General features: G+C 39.8%; 1 protein-coding gene and 2 long non-coding RNA genes across 3 annotated transcripts; all 3 read left to right on the top strand.

Annotated features, from left to right (window-relative positions):
- The first annotated feature begins 4,266 nt into the window (after window positions 1-4,266).
- LOC146581648 (uncharacterized) lies at window positions 4,267-5,629 on the top strand. The gene is made up of 3 exons (XR_014888584.1): window positions 4,267-4,565; window positions 4,765-4,852; window positions 5,558-5,629. It is a non-coding gene; the product is annotated as an uncharacterized LOC146581648 (long non-coding RNA).
- A 5,781-nt stretch (window positions 5,630-11,410) lies between these two features.
- Window positions 11,411-16,656, top strand: LOC146581647 (G2/M phase-specific E3 ubiquitin-protein ligase-like). Its single transcript, XM_085249226.1, has 8 exons — window positions 11,411-11,780; window positions 11,965-12,027; window positions 13,876-14,302; window positions 14,509-14,569; window positions 15,149-15,272; window positions 15,496-15,591; window positions 15,819-16,111; window positions 16,400-16,656. The coding sequence occupies exons 3-8, from the start codon at window positions 14,195-14,197 to the stop codon at window positions 16,654-16,656; spliced, it is 939 nt and encodes a 312-aa protein (XP_085105352.1). The 5' UTR covers window positions 11,411-11,780; window positions 11,965-12,027; window positions 13,876-14,194.
- A 5,032-nt stretch (window positions 16,657-21,688) lies between these two features.
- LOC146581646 (uncharacterized) lies at window positions 21,689-22,652 on the top strand. The gene is made up of 3 exons (XR_014888583.1): window positions 21,689-21,825; window positions 21,939-22,128; window positions 22,381-22,652. It is a non-coding gene; the product is annotated as an uncharacterized LOC146581646 (long non-coding RNA).
- The last annotated feature ends 960 nt before the right edge of the window (window positions 22,653-23,612 follow it).

Here is a 23,612-nt window from a genome sequence, read left to right as displayed (position 1 = left end):
CTATGTGATGGAAAAACCTATTTTTCCCTCTGTTATCCTCAGGAAGCATACACATCAAGCCCAAGATGGAAAAAGTCAGAGTCAGACAAACGCTTTGTGGATTTTGATTGGAAGCAAAATTAGCTTCAAGCGTTGGCTTTTTGAGACATGTTTAGTTGTGAAAAAATGAGTCATTCCCTCATGTTTCAAAAACTGAAAAGCATCACTTCGCAACTTCTGTGTCCATGATTGCTGGTGCATTCTCACCAGCGATGGGGCTGCACGGAGTTGGCGTTTCTTGCTGAATGACCTCAACATTGCCTTTAGGAAATCAGACTCTGGTTCCAATCCCAACAAGGACATTTATGTTTTTCCTGTACAGTCATATAGACTGTTTGGAGCTCCAAAAATGGAACCACACGCATGGATGACTTTACTGATGATTTACCTTTACGGCTAACGGTTTGACTGCTGTGGCTGATTTAGCTCCAGCAGGCGACATGCTGTGAGGTGATGTATTGATCACAACAATCTGTGTCACTTTGCAGAGAACACTGCTTTGATGTAGTGATGCCAGAGGCTCAAAAGGCACTTTTTCATGTGACAGTGAAGTGGTACAGAGCACAGTGGGATATTTTTCTGGTTTCATCCTATGAATGATCTCAGTCTGGATATTTGGAACTCATCATGTGAAAAAGGCCTCGACCCTTATTTTTTTTTCCTGGACTCATAATTTAAATTTATGGTGTAGAAAACTGCAACAGAGAAGCCCATCATTAACTAAGACGCCAAATAATGTCTGTATTTGGCCGAACAAAGTTCTGGTTTGGGTATCGCGCATCATCTGCGGACACAAAGGGACAAATAAGTCAAATAAAATCTGGCAAATGAGCAAATCTTTATTTCAGTTTTACAGATTTAAAGATTTTTTTTTCATTTATGTATTTATTCAACATATTCTTCATGTGTAGGGCTACAGTTAACAAATGGACCAACTTGATCATAATACTATTTTCAAGTGAAGACTTTTGCACATTATAGTGCAAAGGTCTTCAGCCACCTCTCGTTTCTTCATATTTTGCCAGGAAAATGGTAAATAGGTGCAGAAATACATTTAAATACAGTATATAAAAGGCAAAAACAGAGTTTGTACAAATTTAATAAGCTTAAAAGTCAATGTTTGGTATTGACACCTTTGTTCATCAAGAGAGTTCAGCTGGAACTTCTTTAAGTTGTCTTCAGGAATTCTTGATGCCTTTTGTTCTGTTCTCTGTCAAGATGACGCTACACTGCTTCAATAATATTGAAGGCCAAGGTCTGGAGAGGCCAGTCCATGACTGCTAGTGTTCCACCGTATATTTTTCCAAACTTTTACTTCACTGGTAATGCATTTGCGGTCATTGTCATGCTGATAAATGAAGCCACTGACAATCAGAAGCTTTCTAGCATTGTGCATCAAACATAGCCCCAAACACTGACTGAATTCAATTCAATTCAATTTTATTTATACAGCGCCGAATCACAACAACAGTCGCTTAAAGGCGCTTTATATTGTACAGTAGATCCTGCAATAATAGAAGCAGAGAAAATATGACCCCCTATGAGCAAGCACCTTGGACGACAGTGGGAAGGAAAAACTCCCTTTTAACAGGAAGAAAGCTCCGGCAGAACCAGGCTCAGGGAGGGGCGGGGCCATCTGCTGCGATCGGTTGGGGTGAGAGAAGGAAAACAGGATAAAGACATGCTGTGGAAGAGAGACAGAGATTAATAACAGGTACGATTCAATGCAGAGAGGTCTATTAACCCATAGTGTGTGAGAAAGGTAAGCGTCAACGGTGTTCTATACATGGCTGTAGAAACTCACTATTGTACCAACTCTCTCTCTATATATATATTGATATATTGATCACGACTTAAACCACAAATTTCAAACTTGGATTCACCACTCCATAAGATTTGTTGCCATTTGATGTATGATGTATTTTTGCAGCAGGCTGCTGGTCACAAAGTGTTTAAAGAAACCATTTCAAATCCTTTCTTTGCCAAGTTGTAGACATAACACTGGTTCATCACTTGAGTTAGGAGCCTTTTCATGCTTCAGTGATTCATAGGTCAGCGTTAAGTGGCTTAAGAAAAAATAAAAACATTCATCTGAACATCACGTACAAGGATTGAGCCCCACTCTCTCTCTTAGGCTGAGTCCATTTGTGCTGCTTGCATCTCCAGTTGTGTTCTTTCCGTCATTACTAACAGCTCATAGGTGAAATAGCGATCCCTTCACAACAAAGCAATCTATATGACTACAGTTGGTATTTTTTCATTCAGTGTTATCTATTGTGATTGCAATTTATGGTATTGTGTGCAACTATTACTGCCGCTAGTGTAGGTCACTGTGCAAACATAGTGAAGTAGTCCTTTAGTGAATTGTAGTTATGAAAGTATTGTCCTTTGTTAAATGCTATATCATAAAAGGCAGGAAGAAGAAGCTAAAATGTCAGTTTACAGAGTTTCAGTCAATAATTTGTATTTAGGATTCTGATAGATATTCAGCCAACTTAAACCACTTTTATCACCATATTGTTTTTGTTGTATTGATCTTATTATTTTAATAAAGGATATGTTTGTTATATTTGGAATGTCATTCTTGAGTGTCCTGACATTGTTTAGACTGATATTTATTCTGTTTATATGCTTCTTTAAAAAGCTATTTTAGTCTTTTGTCACATAAGTACTAATGTGTGGTTTACATCCATTGGTCACGCCTTATTCGGCTTCCACTCCTTATCACAGCTATGATGTATATGCTCTTCTGTGAAATAACACAACTGCGTTGGAATTGCAGTATAAATGTGTTTGAATCCTGGTCATTATTTACTGTCTGCTCCCATCTAATTTCTCTGGTGCTACTTTTTGCAGAGTCTCCGCAGGAAAAACGCCGCTACCCCATTTGGCCATTGTTAGAAAATGATTTACGAGAGAAAACCTCACACAGAAAAGTAAGATTTGAAACTTGGAGAGAGGTTTAAATTCCTGATTGTTTCTGTAACATTTTGGTTTCAGGCATCGTTGCACGTGAAAAGTGAAGTCAGTTCAGTTTGAGCTGTAAAACCTCTGCCTTCCCTTTCTTCACTTCAGCGTAATCATGTAATATGTTTTAGGTGCTGGTCTGCTTCACCTCACAAAACCATTCAGGAACCGTTTCACTGTCTGGCTTTCATCACCGAACGCTCCGTCACTCCTCCTTGACCGCTGCATGTTGTTTAATCATCCTCACCCGAGACGTGCATCGTCGAGTCTTGAACGCTGTTGCCTCGACTGTATACGTGTCGAGGCTATTGCCTCGAGGCTTTTAATGTTCTGACATTTCCATGAACACACCAAGCAGCTCTAGCAGGGATGCTGCCATATGCTACTTCTAACACAACCATTTACACTGATTACATTTGGTATTGCCAAAGTTTGGATAGTTAAAACTAAAATTTAATGTTTCAAAGTAAAGGTTTTTGACATCTTCATATAAATAAATGCTAATTTTTGCCCAATTCTGTTGCTGATTGCTATAACATAGCAGTGATTCAATGTTTCCCATCTGTGATCTAACTTCATAAAAGCTTTTAAACTTGGCATTTTGAACACTTTGGATTTTCATGAGAAAAATCCTTTGGCTCACAGGAAGTAAAGCATTTTATGATTCCAGATTTTTTGTAATAAAAAAGGAGAATGACTGGTTTGGGGAGGTGTTCTGTACTTCAAAGACAAAATCCTCAAGCTAAACTGCACTGTACTGAATTATCAACATCACTGAGTATCACGCTATACACTAGAGCAAATCAAGTGCTCCCTAAATCAGTAAGAGAGGGCTATAGAGTGGTGTATGCAATGCAAACCAGTACAACTAATTTATATAACTGCCTGAAAAAACACCACAAACTCCAGGATAATTCATGTATTAATTATTTTTCCAAAGTGGCAAAACCTGCACTTTAGGAGTTTTCTTTTATTTGGTTTTAGGAGATGCACTTTGGTCAAGCAAATAAACATCATATGTCTGCAGTGATGTTTTAATTACCTAAAATTTAGCATCCTATAAACGTGAGAGCAGCTCCCTTTTGATTTAATTAGTATTTCTATTTTTAAAGTTCTTCATTATTTACTAAATTTTGGTTAATAAGAAGGAGCAATGACTGTATAAAATATGGGCTACCTAATATTTCCCCCAAAATGAAGCCAAAACGTCTCTATCGCCCCCCTGGGGTCTGGCTGCAGCAGGGGCGGAGCGTGGGGGTGGCTTACGGGGCTTAAGCCCGGGTTGTTTTGTCAGAAGCCCGGGGTATTTTGGAGTGTAATTTTTTCATAGTTAGATGCCTGGCTGACAACTGTATAAAACAAAAAGTACACACAATATTCGAAGCACATAGTGCACACTGTGGGAATTTACGACTGTGCGTGAATCCCCCCCTGATATTGGTATGATCCAAGCTCAGGCACTAAGCGACTGAGCGAGGGGGCGGGGGGAGCTGCTGCCCGTGAGTGCGCTGTTGGAGAGACGGAGCCAGCCATACTAAGGAGAGCTTAAGTTTGACCAGGTACCAAAGCAAATCATTCGTACCGTACAAATAATGTAAATATGACGGTGCATCACGAAAGATTGATATGAAACTGATCACTTGACCAATATTATTTTACTTGCTCTTCAAGTGAATCAACAAATGGCGAAATGAAAAGCCGAACAAATGCTATTTTTTAGAGAGTCTTAGCTTACGTGTGTTTATTTCATATTTTCAGTTCTTACCCTCCCCGACTAATTCGGTTTCAGTTATGTACTGAAATATAAGAATGGACATTAGAGGGTTCTTTCAAAGAAAAAACTCAGGTAAATGTTATTTTGTATATTATGCTTTGTATGTTGTTCAGTATATTTCTATGCAAAACAAGAGGGATTTCAGTACACAGCAGGATATTCACATTTGTAACCAGATATTTACACTTTAGGGAGAAAACATAAAACATTTTTACTGTACAACATCAATTTAGAGTAAACTTTTGTTTTAGATAAATATTGAAATATATTTTGAATTAGTTAAATGTCAGAATAAAGAGAGACAGAGCTGTCTATTTTTTATCACTTTCATTAAATTTAGGAGTACATATACACTAAGTTTATTGTTAATTAATAAGAAACTCCAGAGGATTCCATTCTGAGCTGAAGAAGCTTCTGATAGGTTAGTAGAGTCCATGTGAGTAAATTGGTGGCACAGCTGTGGATGCATATAAGGCAAAACACAGAGCCTGTTTCTTTGACATGGGAAAATCAAGAGATGTCAACCAAAACACCAGGAAAAGAACTGTGGAGCTCCATAAGTGTGGCTCAGTTTGAATACAATTTGGTGCCATTTGCAATTAAAAAACACAGACAGTTTCTCTCTTTACTCTTAAAGTTAACAAATATGTTTTTATATTTATCAATCTAAAAAAATAAACATTTAGTCTGATTTGATGTTACAATTAAAAAAGTGTTTGTTTTGATCTGAAGAGTTTGTAAATATCTGGTTTCAACTGTATATTTGATGATTGTCAGCACAAAGAGAGAGAGAGAGGAGCAGAGATTGAGATGGAGAATGAGGACAGAACAGAGATGAACAAGAGCAGGTGAGACACACATGTTAGTCAAATGGTTGCTTACTAAAAGTATCACCGTATCATAGGTACTCATGTATCTCGTACCTAGTGTTTCTTTTTAGGTTTGCTATTTTTCAAATTCTATATTTATTAAGTTCTGCAGGGTTGTTTGCACAACAAGGCTAAATAATTATATAAACTTTTCTCAATCTAAATATTGTACTTTGGTAGAATTAAATAAATAAGTGTAGTGCAGGTCTATGATGATTTTTAGTGCTACTATCATCTAGTTCTGATTGTGGTTATGTCTTGGTTAAGTCCCCCCCCCCCCTCAAAAAAAAAAAAAAATCCCACATGCATACTACCCTTTAGGGCTAAGCCCCGGGTGTTTCAAATGTCTGGCTCCTCCTCTGGGCTGCAGTATAGGTCTTAAGCCTGCCTCCTCGGGTCAGACTAAAATACTAAAGTAATAGATTGATTGATTGATTGATTGATTGATTGATTGAATCTTTATTTTGAACATGTTGAAAAAGTACAACAAAATAGAATTAAAAGAGACAAATGAACAAAGCAAAACAAAAGGAAAACGAGCAACCACAACTCCAAATAAAGTTCATGTTCAGAAAGGAGCAGGAAGAAGCATAAGCTTATTTAATCCCACCCCTTTTCCACTATATAGTATCAATAGACTACAAAAATACCTCCTTGCAATTACATTATATGTCATGTGTAATTTTTTTTTAATTTTTTTTTATATATACATATATGTTTCTGTCTATCCATACATACGTATATACACATACGCACATATACACATTTTCACCTCAAGGATACACAACCTACAAATATATATATATACCCATACCAACATACCCGTGCACCCGCACACACATTAGACAAGAACACCCTATCAAATCTCTACCTTTCCCTGTACCCTGTAAAAACCATATCCTTAAACCGCTTTTTAAACTGCGCCATGCTTGGACATTGCTTCATATCTTTACTTAGTCTGTTCCACAGCTTCACTCCACACACAGAGATGCAAAAACTTTTTAATGTTGTACGGATACGAGGATGTTTTAAATTTAATTCCCCCCTCAAATTGTATCCCCGTTCCCTTTTAGAAAACAATTTTAGAATATTGTCAGGAAGCAGGTTATTTATTGCTTTATATATAATTTGTGCAGTGAGAAAATGAACCAGATCTGTGAATTTTAGAATTTTTGATTTTAAGAATAGTGGATTTGTATGATCTCTGTAACCAGTTTTATGGATTATCCTTAAGGCCCTTTTTTGTAATATAAAGATTGATGATAGCGAACATTTGTAAGTATTGCCCCAAACCTCTCCACAGTAATTCAAATACAGTGCAATCAGGGAACAATAGAGAATGTGGAGTGATTTGTGGTCCAGAATGTGTTTTACTTTACTCAAGATTGAGACACTTCTTGAAATTTTGTTATGTATATGATTTATATGAGACTTCCAGTTTAATTTATCATCTATAATCACACCAAGAAACTTATGTTCAAGTACTCTTTCAATTTCCACACCATCTATATGAATCTGCACTTGTGCATTTCTAAGGGAATTCCCAAATAAGATCATTTTAGTTTTACTTAGATTTAGCGATAGTTTGTTCCTGTTAAACCATTTTTTAATTTTGCACATTTCTGAAGTAATTGTATCCAGCAGCTCCTTTAGATTCCCCCCAGAACAAAAAATATTTGTGTCATCTGCAAATAATACTAATTTTAATATATCAGATGCTTTACAAATATCATTTATATAAATAATAAATAATTTTGGACCCAGTACAGAGCCCTGTGGAACACCACAAGCAATGTCCAAGCATGATGAGGAATGGACACCCAGCTTCACAAATTGTTTTCTGTCACTTAAATAATTTTTCACCCATTGCAGTACAACCCCCCTGATCCCGTACCGTTCCAATTTATTAATTAATATGTCATGATTGATTGTGTCGAATGCTTTTTTGAGATCCAGAAATACTCCAGCTGCATACTGTTTCTGATCTATAGCATTTGTAATCTCCTCAATTGATTCGATTAATGCCAGAGATGTTGATCTTTTTGATCTGAATCCATATTGACTGTCAGAGAGTAATTTATATTTATCTAAGAATTTGTCTAATCGTTTATTAAACGGGTTTTCTAGGATTTTGGAGAATTGTGGTAGTAAAGAAACAGGCCTGTAATTTGTGAAGTGGCGTCTATCCCCGGTTTTATACAGCGGCACAACTTTAGCTATTTTCATTTTGTTTGGCACTTTTCCCGTCTGAAATTATTAGTTGCAAATATATGTTAGAGGTCCTACAATTCCTTCAATGACCTTCTTGACGATTTTCATGTCAATATCGTTACAATCAGTAGATAAAACTTTCTCTCTCTCATCACGCTTATTTGTGTTCAAGGGGTCTCCTTTTTCACAAGTTTGATTCTAATTACTACCAAAATGCTGTTAAATTGGGCTGCAACGTCATCATAACAGCTTTGACTGGCAGCTGCAGTCCCAAAGAAACTTGCATATCTCTGGGAATGGCAGAAAGAGCAGGGACAAACGGAAAATTTTGGCTTCAGTTTTGTACAATGGGAGGAAGTGCAGCGAGGTCGTCCATCTTTCATACAGTCATTGAGAAGGACCAATATGATATTGATGCAATAATTTATACATTAAAAGGAATATCGCACTATGTGGACGTGAAAGCAGTGTTATGTTTAAGTGCAATAAAAACATTCGTCACTAAAACGAGTGAATAACCTTGGTAAGTAACTTGATTTCAATATTGATCAAAATATAAATATAATCATAATATAAAATCAATTTGGCCATAATCATACAGCACTGCTTTACACCATGAACCTCTGCCTTTATTCAGGATACAAATATCCTTTTAAGATTTGTGGGTACGTTATTGACAATCCAGGAATTGTCAAATTTCTCCTCCAACAGTTAAAATATTTCTGATAAACATACATGCCTGTACTCGGACAATAAAATAATACAGTCATATTTTTCTGGATGGAGTATTTTAACTTCATTTTCATGTTAATACCTTTACAAGGAGGAGCTTTTTTGAAGGGGTACTTTTACAGCATTGCCAAAGATGGAAGTACATCTTCCAGCGCTGTATATTTAGATTTCTCTCCAGGGCCTTAAAAGTATATTTCATGTTGGTGATCAAAGTGTATGAACCTGTGGGCAATACTACACAGAAAGTCAGAGAAAATCCAAAAAAGTAGAAACTTTGTTTTCTATATCAATGATTCATTTTGAGGAGCTGGCCCTACGACTTGGTCATTTGAAGTTTTTTTTTCTGTTTACTTCTGCTTTACCCCTGAATATCTCCTCTTAACATTTGGACTGAGTGACTTACACCTTCAGTCATTTTCAGGAGTCACAATCCTCCAGCTTTCTTTTGTCACTCATTATTATTTTTTCTCCTGGCAGACTGGACCCCATGTGGCAAATTCCTATAGTTCAAATGCAGACGTTAAATTCAACAAACCTCTTATGTAAATCCGTCCTTTAATACATCCATGTTAGTAATTTGCTTTTTTCTCACTTAATGTTAATGTTTCTTCAGCTGTCAAACATCAAAAATCCCTTAATCTGTTGTTATGACATTCATTTTTAACTAATACCACAAATATTATCTACAAATACTAACACACAGTATAAAAATTATCCTTAAAATATCATCTTAATTAAAGTAGACCATGCTTTCCTCTGCTACATTCATACAACTGTATATCATCATTGAATATACAAGTCATCCCATAAGCAGCAATAATAGTCCCCATGTCCTCTTCTGAAGTTGTTTGTATAACATATGGGACACATTTGAGAGCAGCTGTGAGCGTTTTCAGTCACCATTCTTTATATTGTCATATGGCGAGGTCATTCAAACTCTATGTTCAATGAATGTTGTGTTCCTACACAGTTCGCACATTCAGTAAGAATCAGTTTGAAGATAGTTTGCCCTGCTGCTTCCTTTGACTTGTCAGAGTAATCAAGAAAGGAGTCAAATATCGAATGCGGCAATGGAAAGCTGCAGATGAAGGAAGGGAGGAAGGAAGTCAGATGCAGGAACCGCACAGATCATGGTTTTCAAAATAAACACTCTGACCAAATATGCTGCATCCAAATTGCTACTGGTGTATTTTGTTGTGGTGCAGAGGTCAGAACCAGAATGCACCACAGGCTGGTATCTCTGTGTTAAAGACAGCAATCACCACACCTCACAATCAGTGCACTGACCAATAGGGCTAATGCTCATTTCATATTATTGCATCAATATGAACTGCGTAGTGTTTACTGATGAGTCAAACACAGACTTTACTGCCTGCTTGTTTTATTAAAGGTTTCACTGGTGACGGCCCTTTCATGCATCTAGTGTAAGGCTGAAGTGTAGAAAACCATGAAGTCATCAGTAAACTGAAGATAGGCCGAAGCTCTTCATTGGTATCAACAGTGCTGTAATTGTTTATCATTGTTTGTATTGTACATCTGAATGTTGATATTGCTGATTAGCTTAAAATGAAAGTGAAGGCAATGATTTCAGTCAACAAGGCAACAGAAATTTAAACAACCTGCATAAACAGAATCTGCAAAGAGGAAATTAAATATGACAAAATAAAAATCGACCGCAAAATAATTGTGACATCTTACGAAATGATCAAGCGCGAGAAATCAAAATATTGTGGCACTTTAAAAAAAAAAAAAGATAATGAGATACTACAGCTTTTGAACAGTAAGCATGACAGATCTTTCGAAATTTCTGAGTGACTCCAGGTGTTTCCAAAACAGATGGTGTGTGCAGGAAATTAACTCTTTAATTAAAATTCCCCCGGTAGTTTGACATTTAACGTCATAATTAAGAGAGCCAGGAGCCTGTGGGAGCCTGTGGGGGTCCGAATCCCCTCTCCACCATCATTGAAACTCTTAGCCGCTTAGTCATGATGCAACACTGCTGCTTTACTTCCTCAGTTCACTGCGAGGGGTAAGCATCTGTTTCCACCTCATTGTAGCCTTTAAAATGAACGTGTGCACACGAGCGACCTCTTACTGTAAATGTCCTCCAGAAAAACACAAGGGGTAGATTGGATTTTTTCCCCTTTTTAGTGCACGTGTGGGGGTCTATATACAGCCACAATGACCATATATGAAACAGAATGCCCAAACCACAGCCATGCAGCACTGAAACCCATTTAAAGAAATGAATAAGACAGACAAAAAGGTCAAGATGTGAAGGATCATGATGGAGTTTAAGGTTTGAGGAGGACGAGGTGGCGTCTGCTTTGTGTCCTGCACCTCCTGCAGCTAAAATCTGAGACTATTCTCATTCTTGGGACATGATGCTTAATTCTTATGGGGCGCCGTTTGTAAACTGAAACATGCCGAAATTAACAGCAACATTTTTCCACATTTAGCTCTAAATCTTACAAAAACATGTTTTTTCGAGTCATTTTTTTACAACATTTAGTATAATATTTGTAACTTTTCATATTTAAAACAGGATTTTAAATGTTAAATGTAAATGCTAAATGTTAAATGTAAATATTATATTTAAATGTAAATGTTAAATGTTAAATGTAAATATTATATTTAAATGTAAATGTTAAATGTTAAATGTAAATATTATATATAAATCTAAATGTTAAATGTTAAATCTAAATGTTATATATAAATCTAAATGTTAAATGTTAAATCTAAATGTTATATATAAATCTAAATGTTAAATGTTAAATCTAAATGTTATATATAAATCTAAATGTTAAATGTTAAATCTAAATGTTATATATAAATCTAAATGTTAAATGTTAAATCTAAATGTTATATATAAATCTAAATGTTAAATGTTAAATCTAAATGTTACGGGAAACTAAATATTTAGCTAATATGCAAATTTATTGTACGGGTCAACGGAAATACCAAAATAAAAGCTTCAAGAAAACCTCCCGCGCTAAAGTGTGCCGGTCGCGGTCAGGTTCTGTGTTTGCGCTCCTCTTACGGTCACTTTTGACTGCCATGAGCTGCTTCGACTATTCCCTACCAGCATGTCCAGCGATTTAGCTGAAAACATTGGAAGAGCCGTTTTGTCGGCCATCCAACGATTCAGCGGTAATGCACCCTCGACCTCACAAACGCCGCAGCACTTGGTAAGTTTATTGTATAGCATTTTGGACGGGTTGATAGCAGTGTTAGCAAAACTAGCAAAGCTAAATTACTTAGCTAGTCCTCAATTATTTCATTTGGTAGGCAGCAGACAGAGATCGAACATCATACAACTCTATTTATTTATTTGGTAGGTAACAGTCGTTCTTGATGTAAATGTTTCCTTAGGAATCCAGCAATGCACCTGGACCAAGTAGACCTGCCGTCTCCACTGGGATACCATACTGCTCGGTAGGCCTTCTTACACATATCATTTAATTCATTTATCATGAAATTTCCCCTTGTGGGACTAATAAAGGTATGTTATCTTATCTTAGCTGACTGGTTTTGATATACAGTCAGGTTCATAAGTAGTTGGATACAGACACATTTTCTAATGTTGCTTCTGTACATTACCAGAATGAATTAAAAATGAAACTACTCCAATGCAGTTGAAGTGCAGACTTTAAGTTTTAATTCAGTGGGTTGGACTAAATGAATGCATAAAAATGTGAGAGGGAAAAATTAATTTGTAAACACAATCCTATCATTTCAGAGGCTCTAAAGTAATTAGACAAATTAAATAACTGAAAATAAAATGATAATTTCTATTACTTTATTCAAAACCCTTTGTTGGCAATGACAGCCTGAAGTCTTGAAGTCATGGACACCACCAGATGCTGGCATTCCTCCTTACTAAGGCTCTGCCAGGCCTTTACTGCATTGGCTTTCAGTTGCTGTTTGTTTGTGGGCCTTTCTGTCCTAAATTTAGTCTTCAACAACTGAAATGTATGCTCAATTGGGTTAAAATCCAGTGACTGACTTGGCCATTCAAGAATATTCTATTTCTTTACTTTATTAAAGTCATGGGGTGCTTGGACTGTATGTTTTGGGTCATCTTCCATCTTTATTATTAAATGCTGCCCAATCAATGTGACTACTTTTAGCTGGACTTAAGCAGACAAGTATGTATCTGAACACATTCAGCTGCTTCAGTCCCGTGTCACATATTCAGTAAACACTACCAGTGCCACTGGCAGCCATGCACGCCCAAACCATCACACTGCCTCTGCCATGTTTTACAGATGATGTGGTATGCTTTGGATCATGAGTCGTTCCACCCTTCTCCATACTTTTTTCTTGCCATCATTCTGGTAGAGGTTGATCTTGGTTTTATCTGTCCAAAGAATGTTTTTCCAAAATTTAGCTGGCTTTTACTAGATGGTTTTTTTTTTTTTTTTTTTTTTTTTTGTTAAGTCCATTCTAGCCTTTCTATTCTTGAGGCTTATGAGTGGCTTGCACCTTGCAGTGAACCCTCTGTATTAGGGCTGTTCGATATGACGATATGAAAACATCTATCATTTCATATTATACGCTATCATTTGTTCTGTGGTGTCGCAAAATAAATTTTACGTCAATATTTTTCATCGTTTTGATGGTCACTGTAGTGGCTGTATTAATTTCTTAATTTTCTTTTTTCTGTTATGTTCTCTTTGACCGCATGTTGTCTGTTCACAGTAAAATTTTCAAAATGCAAACACTACGTCTCAAATCAATTCCAGGCCTTTTATCTGCTTAATTGGTAATGACATCATCATTTTAATATGGATACCCTAAATTAAAGCTTAGTCTGCACATCATGTCCATGATATAATTTTGATTGGAATATGTTTCAGTAAACGGGCAACAAAATAAAACTTGTTAGGGTCCAAATACACACTGACCTAATTGCAGGCCTTTGCTACTCTAATTGAGTGCTCAAAGCACTTTATACAACAGATCTCATTTACCCATTCACATGCACAGATTAATACAAGCACTTTTTCTGTCCAACATTCGCACACAGTCATAGTCGGATAAACTCATTGGGAGCTCTAGATTAGAGCACCTGGGAACTGAATCACCAACTTGACCGACAATCACCAAATGCTAATCTACAAGATACAAAAGGTTCAGTTTTCTGTGTAATGGGTAGACAATAGTAAGATGGTCTGAGTCTACAGTTTGTTTGTTTGTTTTTAATGAACAGATAACAGAAACCTTACGGATGTATTGTAATGCATAGGTGTCTATCTGTATCTGTGTTTGAATTCATTTCAGGTTCCTCTTCCATCAGTTCCTCAAGCTCATGCTACGCGCTCACATTTTGTGAGAAAAAAACAAGACCTGCAAACACTATACAAAAGATGTTGTGTGCTTGCCCTTGTCTTCAACATCAACGTTTCTCATACCGAGAGGAGATTCACGAGCAAAACTAGCACAAGATGGCCTTATTGGGAAGATCTCCTTTACATCTGACTGGTCTGAAGCACAACTTAGAGAAGAAATAGCAGCAATCTTCAGAAGAACATTTGCACTGTCAACTGGCCAGACATTCCCTTTTGAGTATTTGAGTACAATTAGAGGATGTAAACGACTAATGAAACCAAATGTTTCTAGCAGTTTTCTTTGGGGTGGCCAAGAAGTTGGCTCGATTTGTTCCACCACCTGCCTCTATATAATGGCAGGGATACAAAAACCTGCACAGGTAAACATTTTATATTGCAGTGCAGAAATATTTATTTTCTAAAAAGTGAGTCTGTTCCCTTAACATAATTTTATTAATTGTATTAATTAATATTGCAGTTTCAGCAGGTGTAAACAGTTTTTAGTGCAGCCATGTGCCTCTGTGTTACCAGTGATTTGGTGCAACTGTATTTGATTTTATGTAGAACATGCTTTCTTTTCCCTCAGGAGGAACCAGAAGAGCTGTCTGATAGTGACTTTGAAAGTCCAGTCTGCCGGAGAAGACGAGGTATGTGATGTGAATGAAAACCTAGTGAGGTTCTAAGCTCGATGACCAGTTAGATTTTGTTACTGCAGTGCGTAATAATTCCTGGGGGGTTTGTTTGATGAGAGCATCGTTAATTTGTCCGATTGGGGCGATCGTGGCTCAAGAGTTGGGAGTTTGCCTTGTAATCAGAAGGTTGCCGGTTCGAGCTCCGGCTCGGACAGTCTCGGTCGTTGTGTCCTTGGGCAAGACACTTCACCTACCGCCTACTGGTGTTGGCCAGAAGGGCCGATGGCGCGATATGGCAGCCTCGCCTCTGTCAGTCTGCCCCAGGGCAGCTGTGGCTACAACTGTAGCTTGCCTTCACCAGTGTGTGAATGGGTGGATGACTGGGTGTGTAAAGCGCTTTGGGGTCCTTAGGGGGGACTAGTAAAAGTGCTATACAAATACAGTCCATTTACCATTTTAATGTTTACGAATTATCACAGGTGATTACAGCCAAGGAGGAATATGTGCCCAACTTTCACTTAAACTAATATAAGGATATATAAAGGCTGTTAACATTATGAAGCAAGTCATGCTGACCTTCTTTCCTTTGTTCAGTGCATCATGCGTTGTCTACAACACCAGGTGAAAGTGAGGCCAAGCATCAGGAAACAGAGAGCTGCATTCAAGAGAGTGAAAATGAGGGACAGCAGATGTTTCCATATAATGTGGCAGAATTTGTGTAAGCTGTTGTCTAGGGGTTAAAGAAATCCTTCATTTTAGATGTTGTTTAGGATATTGTTTTGATGCAAGTTTCCAATTTGCATGTTTGGGTTTTTTTTTGCTGAATGACTGCAACTTTAGGATTTACATTTAATTTTTTTTTTTTTTTTTTAATGATGTAGTGTGAGAAATTCTTCAAGGCTGACATGTTTTATGATTTCTAATATCTCTTATCTACTTAGCCCTATTTTTCTGGAGGAAGATGAAGCTCTTGAAGAGGCAATTCAGCGTAGCCTCCTAGAAGAGTCTGATAGACAGAGTGAAGTTCATATTTCAAGGTAAGATTTGAAAGTAACCTTTGATAATTGAATATTTTATTTGCATCTTTACTTGCATCATTTTTTTGCAGTTACACAATTACAAAGGTAATTGCTCATTTCTGACTAATTTAATATGGACTATCACAACATAATTATATGTTGTAACTCTGTGCACTTGAGTCAAATGTACAGCAAATTTCCATTTTTCCCCAAGATCTGTTTGTCATTGTCCCTTTTTTATATAGGTCTTTTAAGAAGCTCAGCAAAGAAGAAATTGAAGGTCTTCTTAGAGCTCATAGTGAGAAAGTCATTACACCAGGAACAAGACAACTCCATATCAGTCGAGCCAATGTGTGGTCGACTGCTTTGCGTCAGTTCAAGAGACCCAAGTTTGCAGAAAGCTGTGAGATGCTTTATGTCACATTTGCAAGCGATGAACATGATACAGAGGAAGATGCTGCTGACCTTGGGGGGCCAAGGCGGGAGTTTTTCCGTTTACTGGTGAAGGCCATCTTTCAGGACAGTGGTGCTTTTGAAGGTAATAGGATTTCACAGTCAAACTAACTAACTTACTTACTTACTCAAGGCCTAAAGGCTTGTTGACGACACTCGTTTTTATAATGTTACAAACGCAACAACCACCTGATCTGAACATTGTTTGACAGAACATTAACAAGTTAATAAATGACTACAGATAATAAATCTGTTATGTTCTGTGTGTCTGAAACAGTAAAAAAAAAAAAAAGTAATACATTTTTGTCTGTCAATCTCAAGATATCAGTTTGGGGTCTGTACAGAATATACTTTTTTGTGTGTTATTTTTCAGCTACACCAAATGGATGCACACTGAAATTTAACATCCTACACTTGCAAAATGGAGTATATCGAACCATTGGCAGGATGTTGTCCACGATAATAGTGCAAGGTGGAGAAGCACCTGCCTTTCTCTCTCCACATGTAGTAGACTACATTGTGTCAGGAGACATTCTTCAAGTACACCTAACACCGGATGATATAGGTGACCCTGAGTTAAGAGAGAATCTGAAAAAGGTGAATTGCAATATTATAACAAGAATATTGTAATATTTCCTATATTCACAAGTCTTCTGGTCTTCTTTTATAATATATAATAAATATACTTTTGGTTATTAGAGGCAATTCCATGTATTATATTTTCAATTTGTTTCCTTTTTGTTAAAAAAAAAAAAATATTGGTGAAATACAGCCAAATAAACCAAAACAAAAACGTTTCGAGTCCAATTAAAATGAACCATCTGCAGTATTTGTGTACACTGGTAAAAAACAAACATTTAAAGTGTTTTTCTTAAATATTTAGGTTGTAAATGCAACAACTCAACTAGAGATGGACCGATCCGATATTACGTATCGGTATCGGTCCGATACTGACCTAAATTACTGGATCGGATATCGGAGAAAAATAAAAAATGTAATCCGATCCATTAAATATCACGAAAGCACCTCACAAAACTTGCAACACGCCGTAACTCACCTCAGAACGTTAGCACGTCGGAGCAGTATGCATCACGTGATAGAGCGGCTGTGGCATGCGGGACCTGTCGGTGGTCTGGATAGCATGTGGAGCTTCGCTAGCAACTCGGCATTTCATCTCCGACAAAGTTATCCCCGAGAGAAGTAAAGCAAGTGTGTAAGTCCATCTCTGAATGTTTGTAAAGCATTCCTGCGTTAAGCTTAACGAGCGACTGCCTCTCGCTCTCCGGCTGCTACTTCAATCATGAAACTGCTTAATGATCAGCTGATCGGCTTTTCTGTCGGGAGTCCGTCTCTCTTGTTTGTTTTTGGCCCACTTTGCACCAGAAAGAGGAAACCAGCGGCTGAACAACAGCAGAACGTTTAAGCTTGATAAGCTGTTGTTAGAATTTATTTAATCTTACTTTCTACTCGAGGATCTTTTTCTACGTAGCTGACGCTGGTAACTGTGCAGGGGCGGATCTTGCAAAGTTTAGCCAGGGGGGCCGATAGGGCATGAACAGGGAAAAGGGGGCACAAAGACATACTTTTCTTTCTTATTCTCATTTAAAATGTCTAGCTTTTAATAAATAATTATCTGACACCCAAAGTTTTAATTTGATGTAAAATGAATAGAAGTCAATTACTGTATATAGTGACTATTAAGTCTAATATATATACCCTAGTAAGCTATAGTACTCTTTACTTTGGGAAGGTACCATCTGTGCAGTCTGCAATTTTGTTGAAGAAAGATGTTGAATCTATTTAATATTTCTTGAAAAATAATTGATTTCTGTGCATTTTTTTTCGCACTGCATCAAATTAAGGTTGATTACGTCGATTAAGCATCATGAGGTGGAGCGTGAGGGGTGGTTCCCTATTTTTTATTTATTTATTTTTGTTGTTGCTGGGAGTTGGAACCCTATTAGTTAGGTTGCTTAATATTTACACTAAGTACTCTTTAAAATACCAGAATAGGGAGGATGGTGTAGGTTTAAGTTTATTAGATTGATCAGTATTGCTGAACTATGAAATATTTTTTTTGTATACAGGTATAACAGAATAGCTGTCACGGTTTGCGGGGGCAAGCCGTGTGGAATATATATAGGACCAAAAGGCGGCAGCTCTGGTGCAGGTGAGTGTTTATTAACAACAAAAATGCAAACAACAAAGGCGCTAGGAACATGAAACTGAAACCTAAACTGGGTAAACTAACAACACAAACCAAGAATGACGGTGCAGGGAGGTCCGGGGAAATACATACAGGGAGACCGAGGGGAAACAACACAGACGAACCAGCAACTACTATGACAGAAGACACAACTTAAATACACTCAGAGAACACAGGGAGATTACATACAGGTGGGAACACAGCTGGGAGTAATTAACATGACGAGACTAGGGAGGCAAACTGAAAACACTCACATAAGACACAGACCTTCACAATAAAACAGGAACTTACACATGAAAGGACACAAACTAAGAAACGCGGACTAGATACAGGAACACACGGGCAGAACAGAGTAAACACTAACCAGAGGAAGAACAGAACCAAAATCGCGAAGAGAAAACACAAAACGCTGGGTCAAAAGGACCCAGGATCATGACAGTACCCCCCCCTCAAAGGCTGGCTCCAGACAGCCCAACAAGAAACAAAACAGCCAGAAAAAACAGAAAACAACCCGACCAGGGCGGGCGGCGGGGGACCCAGGAAGGAGGGCTCGAAGCAAAACAAAACCGGAGCACCAGAAGGCCAAAAGACAAAAACAAAAAACGAGCCCAAAACCAAAAGAAACGAAGCACACCAAACACAGGAAAAAAAAAAAAAAAAACAGAGTCCAAAACAGAAGAGTTCAGGGGGCCGACAGCACAGGAGTCCAAAACAGTTCAGGGGGCCGGCCAGGGGGCCAACAGCACAGGAGTCCAAAACAGTTCGGGGGGCCGGCCGTGCGGACGGCAACGGCGGCCACTCAGGCGACGGCGGTCCGGGGGCCGGCCGTGCGGAAGGCAGCGGCGGCCACTCAGGCGACGGCGGTCCGGGGGCCGGCCGCGCGGAAGGCAGCGGCGGCGCCCAAGTGTCAGGCGCACCGGCCGAGGCTTGGAGGGCACAGGACCAGGCGACGCTGAAGCAGAGGCAGGACCAGGCGTAGCAGAAGCACAGGCTGGACCAGGCGTGACGGAAGCACAGGCTGGACCAGGCGTAGCAGAAGCAGAGGCCGCAGGAGGACCAGGCGTAGCAGAAGCAGAGGCCGCAGGACCAGACGAGGATGAAGACTCTGATGAGGCCGCAGGACCAGACGAGGATGAAGACTCTGATGAGGCCGGACCAGACGAGGATGAAGACTCTGATGAGGCCGCAGGACCAGACGAGGATGAAGACTCTGATGAGGCCGGACCAGACGAGGATGAAGACTCTGATGAAGCTGGACCAGGCGACGCCGAAGCGGCCGCAGGTGGCGGCTGGACAGGCTCCTCGGGCCCTCCAGCGGAGACAGGAGGTTGAACGGGCCCCTCGGACCCTCCAGCCGACGAGGCATGAGGCTGGTGTGGTTCTTCGGAACCACCAGCTGACGAGGAAGGCTGCTGGACGGGCTCCTCGGGCCCCCCAGCAGAAACAGGAGACAAAGGCCGGAGCGGTCCCTTGGACCCTCCAGCGGAGACACGAGACGAAGGCTGGACGGGCCCCTTGGACCCTCCAGCAGAAGCCATCACAAAGCCCGCAGGCATGGAGTCCACTGGCAGACATGAAGGAAATGGGTGCTGTGCTGAGCACTGGCCCTGCTCAGACAGCACTGACACGGGGCACTTCCCAGGTGGCTGCTTAAACTCCAGGGGTCCAGAATCAGCTGAGGACTGGGACCTAGCCTCTGGGGAAGCCCTGGAGCGGCAAACAGTGCCAATGGCGGCTGAACCAGGAAAAGCACCTTGAGGTGAAATTAAACTTTCTCCCTGCACGGAGTGAATGAGTGAAGCCGATGATACTGGAGCCAGAGCTACTGGGGCCTGCGCTACGGGCGGCACTGGAGCTACTGGGGCCTGCGCTACGGGCGGCACTGGAGCTACTGGGGCCTGCGCTACGGGCGGCACTGGAGCTACTGGGGCCTGCGCTACGGGCGGCACTGGAGCTACTGGGGCCTGCGCTACTGGGGCCTGCGCTACTGGGGCCTGCGCTACTGGGGCCTGCGCTACGGGTGGCACAGGAGACTGAACTGAGGGTGGCACAGGAGACTGAACTGAGGGTGGCACAGGAGACTGAACTGAGGGTGGCACAGGAGACTGAACTGAGGGTGGCACAGGAGACTGAGCTGGGAGTGGCACAGGAGACTGAGCTGGGAGTGGCTGCGGGGGAGCTAACTTAGCTGCCGGTAGCTGCACAGGCGATAAGCAGCTCGCGTTGATATCCGCCACACAAAACGCAGCCCCTGAATGAACAGTCATGCAGTCCGAAAATGAAAAACAGTCCTCACTCACCACAGCCGGCGAATTAGAAGTCCGAACGTCCAGCTGTGGGGTGGCGCGCTTGCGGCGCGATCGGCGTCTCCTCCCCGCAGACGGCTCCGACGGGCCGGGCAAGATCGCATCCGGCGAGTCGGGCAGCGAGGCAGGAGTGGCTGAGAGAAGGTGGGGTGTGTGCCGGAGAAAAGCCTGTATGGTCGGAGGAAGTGAATTTAGTAGCCATGGCAGGCCGGAAAAGAGCCGTTGTAGCCGACCTTCCACGGCGCGGCGAAGCTCGTGCGGAGGATTCTCCAGCCACAGCCCGAGGAGGATCTCCACATTGTAGCCGATGTCATCCTGGAGCTCCTCGGACGGATTGACTGCCGCTGGGTCCATGGTGGCTGGTTCGTTCTGTCACGGTTTGCGGGGGCAAGCCGTGTGGAATATATATAGGACCAAAAGGCGGCAGCTCTGGTGCAGGTGAGTGTTTATTAACAACAAAAATGCAAACAACAAAGGCGCTAGGAACATGAAACTGAAACCTAAACTGGGTAAACTAACAACACAAACCAAGAATGACGGTGCAGGGAGGTCCGGGGAAATACATACAGGGAGACCGAGGGGAAACAACACAGACGAACCAGCAACTACTATGACAGAAGACACAACTTAAATACACTCAGAGAACACAGGGAGATTACATACAGGTGGGAACACAGCTGGGAGTAATTAACATGACGAGACTAGGGAGGCAAACTGAAAACACTCACATAAGACACAGACCTTCACAATAAAACAGGAACTTACACATGAAAGGACACAAACTAAGAAACGCGGACTAGATACAGGAACACACGGGCAGAACAGAGTAAACACTAACCAGAGGAAGAACAGAACCAAAATCGCGAAGAGAAAACACAAAACGCTGGGTCAAAAGGACCCAGGATCATGACAATAGCTTTAGTGTAGTTGTTGTTTTAAACTTGAGTATGAACTTGCAGACTTGCAAAATGCAGCAAGATATTTTAAAAAACAGTTTTGTTGGTTAAAAAACACTATATCGGATTCATATCGGTATCGGCAGATATCCAAATTTATGATATCGGTATCGGACATAAAAAAGTGGTATCGTGCCATCTCTAAACTCAACATGATTTGGAGGAAGCAGTCAGCTGCTGCGACTCATGGCGATATCAAGTTGAAGGTCTTCCACTCACAGTCACCATGGCCAATAAAGATCTGTTTGTGAAAAATGCAGCTCTATACCTTGCAGTTCTGCAACGGCAAAGCTGTTTCGATCAACTAACTGATGGCTTGTCCTACTATGGAGTGAGATTTATATTTTTTCTGTATCAATTGGTCATTATTTTATAATCATTTAGAGTGAGCTACTTTTATATTTAAAACTGGAATTTAACCATTATTTAAACTTTTCTGTCTAGATTTTATCACTCCTGAGAGAGAACCCCAGTTTGCGTGTTCTGCTTGACCTATCGGGGGAGGACAAAGATCTGACAGCCAGTTTAATTGCTGGGGTTCTCAGGCCAAGCTATTCTGTCCTTGGGAGCAACAGAAGAGTTAGAGAGGAGCTGATGGTGGTCAAATTTCGGGAATTTCTCCAGTGTGTCGAAAGTAAGCAGAAATTCACATAATGTAGTCTGGCCATGAAACAATTCGGGACACTAAAGTAAAACTTTGTCTTTTTATGTCACATGCGCGCACACAAAACAGGAATAAAGATGTATGATAGCTTACAACTGACAAGCAAGGCAAAGACAGAACCTCTGTATTTTTTATAAAAACATTAGCCATCATTTAGTTGTTAGCTCAAGCTTTAACTATTTTAGTGTCCCCAGGTTAACGGTGGTTTTTCTTTGTTTTTAGATGAAGAGCTGAGAGACTCACTTGGAGAAAGGACTCTTACCAAGGATGAAGAGGCATTTGTGAAGGCTTTGAGGCCTGGTCACATCTTGGCTTTTGCCACCGGGAGCAGCAAGGTTCCAGCCATAGGTTTTCAACCAGCTCCTAAAATAACATTCATTCACGATGAAAGCAAACATCTCCCGATTGCACACACATGTGCAAATGAGCTTCAGCTTTTTGTGAATGAAACAACAATGGCTGATGATGATGCTTTTCATTACTGCTTCTTAGTAGCACTCATGGAGCTTTATTCAGCACAATCTAAACATGTTCCAAAAAAAGTGAAATTAAAATGGTGGGTTTGTTAACTCTAATCCTGTTCATTAATTGTAGTTTCAAGTAACTTTGCTTCATACAAGATAGTTGAAATAAATTCTGACTGCATTTAATGTTGAAATGTAATAATTTTCAAAGCTTCAATAGATTTATAAAAATGCTAACTCTGTATTTTCAACGACAAATCAATAAAGTCACTGGTGTAATACAATTTTATTAAGCTTTTCTTTTTTAAACAAGGACACTTCAAAACAGTTTATGCACAGAGTATACTAAACATGCTTTGTAGAACAAGCCAGGATTACTTAGACATCTAACAGCAACATTTATTAAGACTATTGCAACTTTACAATGATTAAAACAATACTGTAGATAATCTTGTGAATTGATTTAAAGACTGACTGTTCCGTGTTGATAATTTTCACTGTTATACTGTATTACAGTGTGAATTTGATCTTTACTTCAATCTGAATAACTGGTTTTACCCATAAACTAAAAGTGGTTGTAGCCTTCTGAATAGCCTATGAGTCACTGTCAGTCATTAACTCTGAGTCCTTATGTGGCAGGAGGCATCACTGCTAGAGGGGAGGGGCTTCTGCAGTAGTACAAAAACTGCATTTGCTGTACAGCATTTAAGAATATTAAGTGTCATCACTCTTTAGAACATCGCTGGTATCCTGTGGTTGAGGTCACACATTTACAAGTTTGTTAAAAATATACTGCTGTGTTCGTTGAAACAATGTTTTACCATTATTGTTGTCTTCTTCAAAAGGGTGAATGCTTGTATATAGCTCTTGTAAATCGCTGTCATTTAATGGGACAAACCTACTTTCAGAGTTTGACAAGGAGGGTATGGAGACCTCTGCTGTAGAAAGTTCTGGGTTGTGACGATGAGACACATGAGTTCCGCAGGCAAA

This window comes from Mchenga conophoros, linkage group LG2 (genome assembly GCF_057382185.1).
Source record: "Mchenga conophoros isolate Kocher_MC1m ecotype Shallow Benthic linkage group LG2, M_conophoros_male_GT1.1, whole genome shotgun sequence".
NCBI lineage: Eukaryota > Metazoa > Chordata > Actinopteri > Cichliformes > Cichlidae > Mchenga > Mchenga conophoros.
Note: the sequence above shows the minus strand (reverse complement) of the source record. Positions and strands in the feature narration are given on the sequence as shown.

Bases quoted from the DNA above. Each gene is read 5' to 3' on its own strand.
- LOC146581647 (XM_085249226.1), top strand. From the start codon at position 14,195: ATGAAACCAAATGTTTCTAGCAGTTTTCTTTGGGGTGGCCAAGAAGTT. The intron at 14,303-14,508 runs GTAAACATTTTA...CTTTTCCCTCAG, and splicing joins GGATACAAAAACCTGCACAG to GAGGAACCAGAAGAGCTGTC. The intron at 15,592-15,818 runs GTAAGATTTGAA...TTTTTTATATAG, and splicing joins AGTGAAGTTCATATTTCAAG to GTCTTTTAAGAAGCTCAGCA.